We start from the raw sequence: 12,981 nt of genomic DNA on the forward strand, positions 1-12,981 counted from the left end.
CAATATAATGGCTATAGAATAACTGTTATTTTAATCAATTTTTTACGTCGTTTTTACGTTACAAACCATCCAATTTAATGATACTTTTTAACAAATATTGTTAGTAATTTAATGGCTATAGAATAACGTTTTTCACTTCGTTTTTAAGTTTTTAACTCTTGTATTTCTATTTTAATATCTGCGGACAGCTGTCTATAATACGATGTGATAAATATCTATTCCAGTAAGGCTTCCAAACCGATTTATATCCGCTGGATAAGAAACTGTTCTAAGCCATATTGAAAAAGTCATGTATAGCATTGTATTACAGACATTTTCCCACAATTACTAAAATAAAAATCCTAAAGAATAATGTCAGTTTTTTTAGCACAGGCCTCCGGCCATTTGAGGCCCACAAAACTGGTTTTAATTGTATACTTTTAATATCCGTGGACAGCTGTCTATAATACAATGCAATAAATAACTATTCCAGTATGACTTCCAAACCAATTTATTTTTGCTGGATAAGAACCGGTTCTAAGCCATACTGAAAAATCATGTTTAGCTTCGTATTAAAGTCAAATTTCCACATTTTCCCACGATTACTAAAATAAAAATCATAAATAATAATGTCAGTTTTTTTTATCACAGGCCTTTATTACAAAACTGGTTTTGATCTTATAATTTTCCATTTTAATATCCGCAGACAGCTGTCTATAATACAATGCAATAAATAACTATTCCAGTATGGCTTCAAACTGATTTATATCCGATGGATTAGAACTGGCTCTATGCAATACTGAAAAATCATGTTTAGCTTCGTTTTACAGTCAAATTTCCAATTATTAAAATAGAAATCATAAAATAATGTTTAATTTTTTAGCATTGGTCTTAGGCACCTCAGGGCAAACAAAACTGGTTTTATTTGTATATTTTTTTATTCTAAATAACTGCGGAAAGCTGTCTATAATACCTATAAATACCTATTCCAGTATGGCTTCCAAATCGATTTATATCCGCTGGATTAGAACCGGCTCTATGCAATACTGAAAAATAATGTTTAGCTTGGTATTACAGTCAAATTTCCACAATTATTAAAATAAAAATCATAAAATTAATGTTAAATTTTTTAGCATGGGCCTTAGGCACCTCAGGGCCCACAAAACTGGTTTTATTTGTATATTTTTTCATTCTAAATTACCGCGGAAAGCTGTCTATAATACAATGCAATAAATACCTATTCCAGTATGGCTTCCAAACCGATTTATATCCGCTGGATTAGAACCGGCTCTATGCAATACTGAAAAATAATGTTTAGCTTGGTATAACAATCAAATTTCCACAATTATTAAAATAAAAATCACAAAATTAATGCTAATTTTTTTACCATGGGCCTTAGGCACCTCAGGGCCCACAAAACTGGTTTTATTTGTATATGTTTTCATTCTAAATAACCGTGGAAAGCTGTCTATAATATGATGCGATAAATTGATTAATTTAAGCATGTTAGAATTGTCCTATAAATTTCAAACTATGGATTTCCAGCCAAAAAATTGTTGATCAACAGTGCAGTTACTCTTTAATTTATTTGCCTTGTGGCTTTTCTTGGATGTAATTAAATATATAGGTTTACAATTCAAATATTATGCTTATTTTATTCTAAAATCTTTTTATCATTTTTAGTCTTTTAAAATCACTAGGATTTGTAGTTGCACTTAAAAAAAGAGCGAATAATGAGATTTTCCTTTTATTATTGTTATTATCATGAACCGGTTAGAAGATATATTTTTCATGTCAGATATACTTTATCTACAACCGTAGAAAAGTATAGTGGAGAGGAAACCTAGGGGATGTATCCATCTCCCCCTCCCCCCATAATTTTGCTAGGAATCAACCACAAAAAAAATCTTTTTCGAAGTAGCTTTGAAGTAGTGTATTAAATAGGAAAGAGGCAGGTAAAAATAACCAACTTAAGCAAAATAGGAAATTGTGGTATTATCCCTTTTATGATTGCATAATAGTTTTGCTTTTATGTTCTGCCATTTATGTTAATGTAAGTCTGAGTACAGTAATACAGACATAATAATAAACATATTATTACCAAAGAATAACAAGACCGGTCATAACATTTGTTAAGTGGGAAATATAAATTGATTTTAATTGTTGGATATGATTATAGTAAAACAATAGAGGAGGCCGGGTTTAAAACCACCTTGTGTACCCTGTGCCAACTTTCAATAAGGTTTTTTGAATATCAGCCATTAGCGTCCTGAATTTTAACACAACCTGGTTGCTAAAAAGAGCAGAGAGCAATTTGCTAGCAGACGAAAATGGTCTGGGTTTTACATAAATCTATATTTATAGATTTATTGGTGTTGATTGACATGTAATTTTAAAATAAAATTGACATTTTTGTAATTGGTGATGATATTCTTGATCTATAGAATCTCTTTGATTTTAATAAAATTCTCCAGGATTTTAATAAAAAGCGAAGTGGAATGCAGCTGAAGTTTTTAGAATTTCGACAATGAAGAAATTCAATATGTGTGTATGCTTATGCAATATTAACGTCATAAATGCGCAACTTTTATATAAGATTTAACTTCCCTATTCCCATAATTAAAATAATATACATCCCCATTGATGATACACAAAATTACACCTTCTACAGATTACAATTAGTGGTTGAAACGTTTGGATATCCATTTTAATCAACAAATTAATCAAAATTCAATAAAAGTCCCCAAAGTACCTAATCCAATATAACGAGTATGAAATTGTTAATTCAAACCTTTGGGGGCTAGTTTATTAAAAGGATCATTGTCCCATCCCTCCCTTTTTTCCCTTTAGATGTACAATGAAACCAATTTTAAAATTTCGATAATTCTAAGTTCAATTAAATTTCTTATATAAATGCTGTGCTTATTATTAAGTTATTGACACAAATTTACTAGTTTAATGTATGAAAATTCATAAGAAGTCCAAAACACTTATCAAACGCCAGGGAATTGACACCTTATGATAAATTTTTCTACATTTATTTCAATTTAAGCTTTCATTCAAAAAATATCCTGCTCTTATTGCCACAAAGAGAGAGGGGACAATGGGCTGTTTATTACACTAGTCTTCAACGTTTTAAAATGAATTTACAGTTTTGGGGACTTATTTAATTTTGATTGCCCCATTAAGTTGGATGTTCAAACGTTTCAACCACTGATTTTAATCTATTTGCCATTGTCTTATCCCTTTAAATCATTTTCACGTAAACATATTGCTTAAGTAAATTGAAAATCTCAGAAAGGTTTTAATTGATTTTTTTATAAGGTATATAATTTGCCAAGTGGACCACTTTCCTGCACCACCTACACGATTTTTGTAATACTCTTTCTTTTGGTCTGTTGGATGGTTCTTTCCTTCAGGAGGTTCAAACAAAAGTTTCCATAGACCCTGGATGTCTAGATATCTAGCTATCAATAAAGTTAGGTACCATAAGGCACCTTAAGCATTTGCATCTATATATTGCACTGCATAGTAAGCTATATAAGTTGGAAAGATTTTTAATGTATATATAATAGATTTGAAATCTGCATAAAATTTGAAGGATTTTTTATAAAGTTTGTTTTTTGTATAATACTTTATTTAAAAGCGCAAATACAATTTAAGTTAATTAATTTTGGCCAATAGGATAGGTGGATTGGAAACAACCTGAGCTCTAATTAGTTGAATCATGTACGACACTTAATCTTCTCCAATCAGAGCTCAGATTGTTTTCAACCCACCAAACATAGATGTCAAATAAACTTAACTTAGCTTAAATTGTATTTGCGCTTTAAGATGAAGAATTATACAAAAAACGAATTTTATAAAAAAAATCCTTAAAATTTTATGCAGATTTCAAATCTATTTTAATCATTAAAATTCTTTCCAACTTATATAGCTTACTGCATAGTCAATGTCATGTACACTGTTAACATAATTTCCTTTGGGACCCTTAGTTTGATTAACATATTAGCAAATGCATCATATCAAATTATGGACAAACATATGACAAAATATCATATTTAGCTAGTTGAACACATAATCATAAGAGTAAGACTGCTGTTAGGAAAAAAAGCAAAGTTTTTTTTTAATATCTCCATCCTGGCGGGCAAAGGAAGCCATCATTTCTGGCATTGTCATCCAGGTAAAGTGTAAAATAATTTCTAAAAATTAAATAATGCATTTTATATGGCCCAAATACTAAAATATCCTATATTAGGGAAAAATAGGTGTTAAGTCGTAAGTCAATTTCAGGTTCCAGGTATGATCTACAATTGCTGATTCTCTATGTCTCCTACAATATTTAAATTGCTCACGTGACCGTAATTTTGAATTAAAGAATTTGAATTTTGAACTGTTAAGGGTTGAGAAAAATGTCCCTACTTCATAGGAAATACAAGTATTCAATATCTTGGTTAGGAGAAAGGTTAAAGGGGGGGGGGGGTCTAAAATATGTACTCCAGTTATCATTTATGAGATTTTCCATATGCACATTTTGTACTCTAGATTAAACAGTAACAATATCACTATAGTTAATAAAACAGTTTTTAGAAGCAAAGTTACTTCTTAATTAATTTTGTCTATTTGTTATTACATTTGTTATACTATGGAGGAAATGTGATTTTCTTGTCTGCTATTTAAGATAGACTAATATTTTTTAAGTGGAAGACAGGGCACAAAGAGATTGAAAATAAATCAAGAACTTTAGCTCAATTTCTTGCTTTATTTTATGTTTTATATCTAATCTAAGTTCTTAAAATATAAACAACCAGGTTTAAGACAATGAACGATAACTACATGTACATCCCTAATAATGAAAAACTAAATTATACCTTTTGTTTATGAAAATTATTGGTTGAAAAGTATGTACAATACAAGTGCGATACAACCAATCAAACTCCAATAACAGATTTTAAAAGTTTAAATATATGTTTTTTAAATAAAAAAGAGAATACCTAGCAACTTAAAATAATCAATTTATTAACCAACAAAATCCAATATTAGCCATTTTAAAAATTTTTAATAGCTCCTCTTATTATGAAGCTATTTATCCTTGTTAAAGAAAATCTAATATGCATGAGAGTATTAATGTATTTAAATTCTGAATCAGCCTCTTGGGAAATACTTTCATGTTTATCAGATTAAAACAAGGACAAACAATTTTACTTGTAGCGGAACAACAACAAGCTTACACAATTTTTATTGAAGAAATAGCAGTTTATAAAGCAAAGATTTAGTGCTATATATTTTGGAAATTTTAAAGTGTACCAGAATGTTGACAAAAATTTAAGCCTATTTGATAAATTATTTTTAACAGTGGATGGCCCGTAGCATCTAGAAAATACATTTATCGAAATTTGTGGACCAATCAAGCCATTTAAGAGATAGAAAAGTTTCAATTAACCAAAATACTGTTTATTGCCAGATTTCCTATTTATGTTTGCTTTTTTTCTCTTATAAGAAGATTTTTAATGTACTAGGCTTAAAACTAATGTTATATGACTAGATTTAATGCTATAAAATTTAAATTTTCTGCAAGGTTCAAAGGAAAGTATACTTTTTGTTAGTAACATTTCAAAGAACTGAGATAATTTTATATATCATCATTAGGGATGTACATTCTCCACCAATTTATTAGCCATTGCGGCTTATCACTTTAGATCCCTACCCCCCCCCCCTCCCTCTCCTTCATATTGAAAAACAATTTCTTAGATAATTTTTTATTCTCTATTTTTTCTTTATTATTAATATCTTGGAGACAACGATATTGCTTGTGTCTCAGGAGAATTCCTAGAAGTAGGCATAAAGAACATCGAGCAGTATGATGTACTAGCTGCTACACCCCTAGCCTCTGAGGGCTCTGCATTCGAGGGGGGGAAGGGGAAGAGGGGCTGGAAAAATAGCTTTAAACCATATAAAGATTTAAATATAATGGCCTAAAACCATCAGTGGACATATGTGTAGCTTCCCTATAAAGGAGAACTCCACCATTTCAGCAGTTATTGAAATCTTAGGCTTCAGACAATAAAATTAGTACTATAATAGGATTTAAGTCTACAATCTATATGCCTTTATATTGGCAAAAAATATTAATTAGATACATTATGCATATTACTGGCGGCTACGCCCCTAGAGGCCTCTAGTGGCATTAAATGCTATTTTTTTATTTTAAATATCTAATTTGAGAAATAATTTGTCTATGTTAAATCAGCTGTTAAATTTATGTCTCTACGCAGCGCCACTATGCTCGCGACACTATGCGGCGGGAATATTAAATTTTTTTTCGATTTTATTGTGATTTCTCTTGGGAGGGTGGTTGTACCCTCCCCCAAAATAGCTATAAACGTTCCCGGGACCTATCCTGTTAAGGAGAACCCAATCGGTTCAGCGGTTAGCGAGATCCTTCGGTACAGAAACACAGATACACAAACAGACAAACATCCTGTTACTTTAGTATAAGGATTGATAAATATCTTGGGCTATTTTAAAGCTATTTTCTGACCCCCCCCCCCCCATCCTCTCTATGCTTGGGGAGAAGCCACTAGATAATATATAAAGTACTCTTAATGAATATTTCTCTCTTTCTGGGTTAAGGCATAAATGTAAATGGTATAAAATGTATGGGATATAAAGATGTTAACATAATCTGTATATTTATACCATAATATTACCATGCTAAAGTGATGTTATTTTACTACTATAAAAGTCTTTTGGATCGGTCTTAAACAATGATGTTCTATAATCACACAAAAGAACCTTTTTGGACTAAGAATATAGAACCATAAGAAATTAAAACTTTTACAGTTAATAAGAAAAATATTAAGCTAATTTTGGGCTACTAATATAAACAAATTGTACCAAAAAAGTCATAAAACAAAATTCAGCGTTTTCGCTTAAAGTGCTTGATTGAGCAAAAGAGTCCCATCTCCCCCCCCCCCCTTCCTACCTTTGAATACATCAAAACTAAGGAGGAGGGTAGTTTTCAATGGTTGTTTTGTTACTTTAGGAATAGGGAAGCCCCCGCAGGGGCTAGTCATAGAAAAAAATCATCCCCCTCCCCTTTATTTTTAATTTATGCTTAGATACTTAATCCTTCTGACGTCTTGTTGAACATAAAAGTTAACTTGTCTTATGAAGCAGATGCGCTACAAAAAGCTGTAAAGTTTTGTAAGAACACACTTAAGTGATGCATTAGCAGAATATTTGGGCTAGACAGATGTGTAATGAGAAATTATGCTGGCCCATCATTACCACAAAAATGTATCAGCAAATTATTACCACAGCACAAACAATAAACGTATAAGTATAGGTGTATAATCCATACAACTACCTGGCCTAAGTGTTTGAGACCTTTTGCGTCTACTAGCTAATTGCTTTCTGTTTTTTTTGTCGGGACTGGGTTGTGTTTATGTTTCCGACACTATAAGCTAATTTCAAAGACCTGTGGGCAGAGTTAATACAGCTCTTGCCCTCTCTATTATTTTACTTTAATGCACAAACTGCCTCTTCCATCTATAGTTTCATTTTTAAACACTGCATAGTTTTGTAATGGTTTTTGCCAATTGAGATTATAAAAAACTTTGCGTTAATAGTTTAAAGCAAAAATTTTATTATAAAATATTAGGCCGTAAACGGCCATAACATTTAATTAAACCGAGGGAAAAGGAAATGATATTCTGAAAAACAATTCTAATATTTCCCCTTAACTCCCATCCCATTTTCCTTCCCTTACCTTACCCACCCCTCTTCAGTTCCATGAAGAAAAAAAACCAAGATGTGTATAAAATTATTATGGCATACATGTAGTCTTGATAAAAATGTTATATATAGCCAAACCCATTAAAAGATACTTTAACATTTCGGAAAGCAAAGCAAGGACCAGTGGGAGCAGAGGCCTTAAGGGACAAGATAATGGTCAATAAATTCATTTAATTCTTCAAATTATAAAAAAAATATTCCTATCTTTGGATAATTTTTTGTGTGGAAGGCAATTTCAGTTTCATATATTTTAGAGATTTAGAATATAAAACTCTAAAACAAAAAAATAAACTTTTACTCCAATTGTCTGTATTTGTGTAAAATGACTCAAAGTTAAATTGGTTTTCAACAATAATACTATACAAAACTAATTTAATTTTTCAACAAATGTTTGCAAAAAATGAATTATATATAAGAGTATTTTTTATTAAACTAATAACAGTTTAAGTAGTTTTTATTTCAAAATTAAGTTATAAAATAAACAGAAGAATAAAAAGTGCCGAAATATATAGCCGTGGATTTTTAAATTTTGTTTTTGAAGACTACAGTTTTGAAGGTCCAGGGGCCGTAAAAATTACATGAAAACCTGATGGTTTAAAAATGGTATTGGAGCAGAGAAAGAAAAACCATATGCCTTTTTTTTTTTAAAAAAAAAAGGCCTTAAACTGTCAAATTATTTATTCTTAATTTATAAAGGGGGTAAAATAAAGATTCAAATCACCTACAGTAGAAATTTCTTAAATATTCCAAAACTTTAAATTGACTAAATGAAAAGTTTTTAATTTGGTAAACTAACTCAACTATTCGCATTTGATGAAATGCGATAATTTTTATAAATTTTATTCATTATGAATAGTGCATTATTAACAATAATTTTTTTTTTAAGGGGATGGTGATACGAGTCTCATAATATGGTTATTAAAGTTTTGGAAGGGTAAAATAGAACGCGTAGCGAGGCAAATATTTTTTTCACCCGGACCAAACATGTTTATCCCGATGTTACCCCCCCCCCCCTTATGATAATAGGTAAAGCCCTTACCAGAAATTTGCATGTTTGATGATCAAGTGGGTATGCACTGAATTTCATTGGGCAGGCAAGAATAACTTCTGTAGATACTGTGTACAGCACCTAGATAGATAGATAGATAGATATATAAATAGATAGAGAAAGTTGTACTTATTAAGTACATGTTATAAAAGTGTACTTAATTTATAAGTAAAATAAATAAAGTTACTCAAATAATCATCAATAATAATTATTTGTTTAATTAAGCAATGAAAAGGACCGTTAAATAGTTAAAGTCATATAATGCAAAAAATAAATAGATTTTTTAAGAAAAAAACATAAAATAAATTGAGGTTATTTTGGTCAAAATTAATAATAATAACATTGAATTGCATTTTTGAACACTTGATTATAGAGATGCATTGCTTTTAGTTGTCATAGATAACTAAATAATTGATGATATTTGACATAAATATTTTGTTTTTGCTTAAATTTACTTATTTTGTACTTTGGTTTCGCTTATTTCATACTTGAGCGTTCTTTTTTAATTGCACTGGCTTTATTTCCAAGAAAAGAAATATGATCAAACACAAATACAAGTATTCCATAGACAGCGCAGCAACAATAAGAAAATGGAAAAATTGAGATTTATTAGGAAATATTAATAGTATTTCTAGTTTGGTGTTTAAAAAAGGGTGTTTTTTATGTGTATGTTTCTTTCGTGTTAAGCTTCTTATAGCTCTAGAAAATTTTTGTAACTATTTTAGGGGAGGGCACGTTCACCCTTCCCATAGGAATTCGTAATTACTATACTTATAGAGTTGTCTATCTAAAAAAGATAAATAGATATTGGAAATATATATGTTTGGAATGAATAGAAAATAATTAACCCATCAAAACCACTCGATCCTCTCTCCATATAAACTCACGGAGGGAGGGGACTTTGGGCAGTTTATTACACCAGTCTCCAAAGTTTTCTGATAACGTTTTCATATTCGATGTCTTTAAATTGACTTTGTGGAATTTTGATAATTGGTTCCTTAAGATGAGTGTCCAAACGTTTCAACCACTAATTGTAGTCTACAAAAGGGGGTTATTTTGTTTATTATCATTAAGGATGTACTCAAATTTATCGGCAATTGTCTTATCCCTGTAGACGCCTGATATAAACTACAGCAAAGCCGTACTGCATAAATATAAAGTTTGTTGGTCGGCCTTTAATTTATGGTAAATGATGATTTATCGACTGCTTTTTAAGTTGAATATGAAGATTTTCATGGCTTACCAGCATCTTTTTTTCAACTAGTTTTAAAACATTTCTTTCATTAATTAAATGCTAACAAACATTAATTCGTAGTTGTTTCATCTCCAACAGTATTAGATTGTTAAAAAATATTAAATTCTAGTCAACTTGATATTAGCAAAGCCTTTGACTGTTGTCTCTTAATTATTATTATAAACAAAATGTTTGTTTATAACTTTATAATAGGCCAAATTAGGATAGGTTATATTGGAAAATGAGTCGTCCTGTAGGGTCTGGCAGGGTTAGACATTGCAAAAAATTACACACCCTCATTATTTCAAATAGGGGAGGTTTTGTTCTCAACTAGGCACTTTGAGGGAAACTGCCGAATTTAAAAATAAATATATAAGGTTCGGAATAATATATACATATACAATATACATACATATGTAGCTAATATATGGAAGCTTTTCCACGAGTAGCTAGTTGATCACTGATACCCCCCCGCCCCCCCCACCCCCACCCTTCCTTATTTGGAAATAAATAGAAATAAGGGGGGAGGGGGATTATTTTTTTTCTATTCCTAACTCCAGCTGGGCCTCTACTTCCGGTTTCCTATATCAGTACTAAAAATAACATAACCTATCCTTACATCAAGTTATAAAGAAATTAGCAAACCCCTTATTTTATGTTTATTTTAAAATAAAGGGGCCGGAGGAGGGAGGTAGAGCTCATGAAAATACTTTGTTTGATAGCGCCTATAATTGAATAACAAAATTATGTTGGATAATTTGGTTATTGTAAGATGATGCTAAAGAACAAATGTTATAAAACAAACACCAAAGGTTAAGGTTATACATTTTTAATAAATTGCTTTTAATCTAGCTAAAAATTGGTTTTTATCTAAGAACAATCAATTGAAGAACTGAAATCTGGATTTGTTACAAACACCTTCCCCATCCTTACACCCTAAACTTTTTTATTTAATGGCAATGTACGAAATTTTAAAATAATTTGATAGTTTTTTTTATACAAACTAGAAAGAAAGGAAATTTTACAAACAAATATTCTAATTTAAGGATAGCTTTCCTGCATGTCCTTAAAATCCCTTTATAAAGTCAAAATTCTTTTCTTTATAAAAATCCAAACGAGTAAAAATCTTAGTTTAACAGAACCTTTGTGAGCAGTTATCGCTCAACGAACCAGTTAAAGATATATTCTCTTTTGTTGGCATATCCCTAATGATATTATAATTTTGAATATATGCACCTTTCCGTGGTTATATAAAAGAAATAAAAGGAATAACAAGACTGAAGGGTCAGTATAGTATATGTGTCAAGATAACTCAAATAAAGTAGGAAGTTTCCAAGGAGGGAGAGGACAATGGAGCTTAAATTTTCCATCTCCGAATATATATTTTGGGTACCTAAGGCACAATTTCAATTCCAACCCTCATGAACGGCACTGCCCTAGATGCTACATAAACGAAGCCAAAAGTTATTTTCTTGTATTTATTCGGTGGATAGGAACCGGTTTTTATCCATACAAAAAAACTATGTCTAGCAACGTATTATATCCAGCTTTCTACGTATACAAAAATGTACAAACATAAGATTAAAACCAGTTTTTTAAGTACATTCTATATCCGCAGAAAGCTGTTTATAATACGATGCGAGAAATAACTATTACAGCATTGAAATTTTTAATTAATGAATAGCACAAATATGATTTCCATAAAAAATATTGCAATCCTACTTTTAAAAAAAACTTTTACTTTTCTTGAATAACTTTGTTTAATATCTCCCCTGTGTATGACTTCTACTATTCTCTCTTTCTCTCGGTGTAATATCCATTCCGCATATTGTTATTACCGCTTTGTATTCAAGAAGACAAATAGCCTCTAACAAGGATGACAACATCCATTCTGGAGAAGCACAAAAAGATCATGGAATGGACAAACATGCAGAGTAAGTTATAAAAAAGATATTCAGTTCTCATAAAAAACAATAAAAAAATAGATGATATGCAAAATTTTCAAGAAAAAAATAAATAAACCATAGAAAAATTATGTTTACATCTTTTAAACCATGACAGAGAGACAGATGGTCAAAACAATGTTTTGATTAGATGTGCAAATGTTTCAGCTGTCTATCTTTAATAGCAGCCGAGAAAATCATATTTCCCCATAACGTTACAGACAGACTAACGGAAGGCCAGACAAAGTGAATTATATAATAACTTCACCACTAAAAAAGAGTAAAAAATAATCTTTTTTTTGCTGTAGCAATAATTTGCAATTTGTTGGTGTGTGTTACATTTGGGGTAAGTCAATGCACATCCTTTCTCTTTCACTCACAAGCTTTTTTTCTTGGTAATATAACAATATATTGCATTTTTATACAGTAATACATATACATTTATATGCTCTATATAAATTATTTTTTAATTATAAAGGTTATTTTTAGTAATGAGATCAATTTACAAGCTTGAACAGGTCAAAATATTTTTAGAAACAAAGATGACAACACCCATAAGTAGTGAAGAAAAAAAAAGTTAATTAAGGCATGTTAAAATGTTTTTTTTTAGACCAGAATACCTTCCAATCCAAACTGCAGAGGATAATCTGACCAACTGGGATAGAAACTTCCACCTTATTGATTTATTCAAGAAATTATAATTGCAGCACCCTCATTTACCCACAGAGAATGTAGACGAATTTTCCCCAATGCGAATGTAAATTTAAACCTGTTGACTCAGAGTTTGATCCTTATCCCCAGCAAAGAAATTTGTCACACTCCTACAATAAATTCATATTTCCTTTCATGTTTGGATTAGAAGATATTAAGTCTCACTATGGAATGGACTATCAACATTTAGCAGATTTCCATCAATAATATGAGATCCCTACAATGGATGGAAAACACCCTTATCAAGCTGACACTTTTGCAGGAGCTGT

The 12,981-nt window shown here is 30.5% G+C and overlaps 1 protein-coding gene across 1 annotated transcript in view; it reads right to left on the reverse strand.

The window, feature by feature from the left end:
- LOC145333550 (glycine receptor subunit alpha-1-like) overlaps positions 1-12,981 on the reverse strand; it is a 70,228-nt gene that overhangs the window by 21,685 nt on the left and 35,562 nt on the right. Inside the window, exon 8 of the mRNA XM_080178713.1 lies at positions 8,816-8,905. Coding sequence (XP_080034839.1) covers positions 8,816-8,905 — 90 coding nt within the window. The remainder of the gene's footprint in view (positions 1-8,815; positions 8,906-12,981) is intronic.

This window comes from Acartia tonsa, chromosome 12 (genome assembly GCF_053477335.1).
Source record: "Acartia tonsa isolate MP-2025a chromosome 12, ASM5347733v1, whole genome shotgun sequence".
Classification (NCBI taxonomy): Eukaryota; Metazoa; Arthropoda; class Copepoda; order Calanoida; family Acartiidae; genus Acartia; species Acartia tonsa.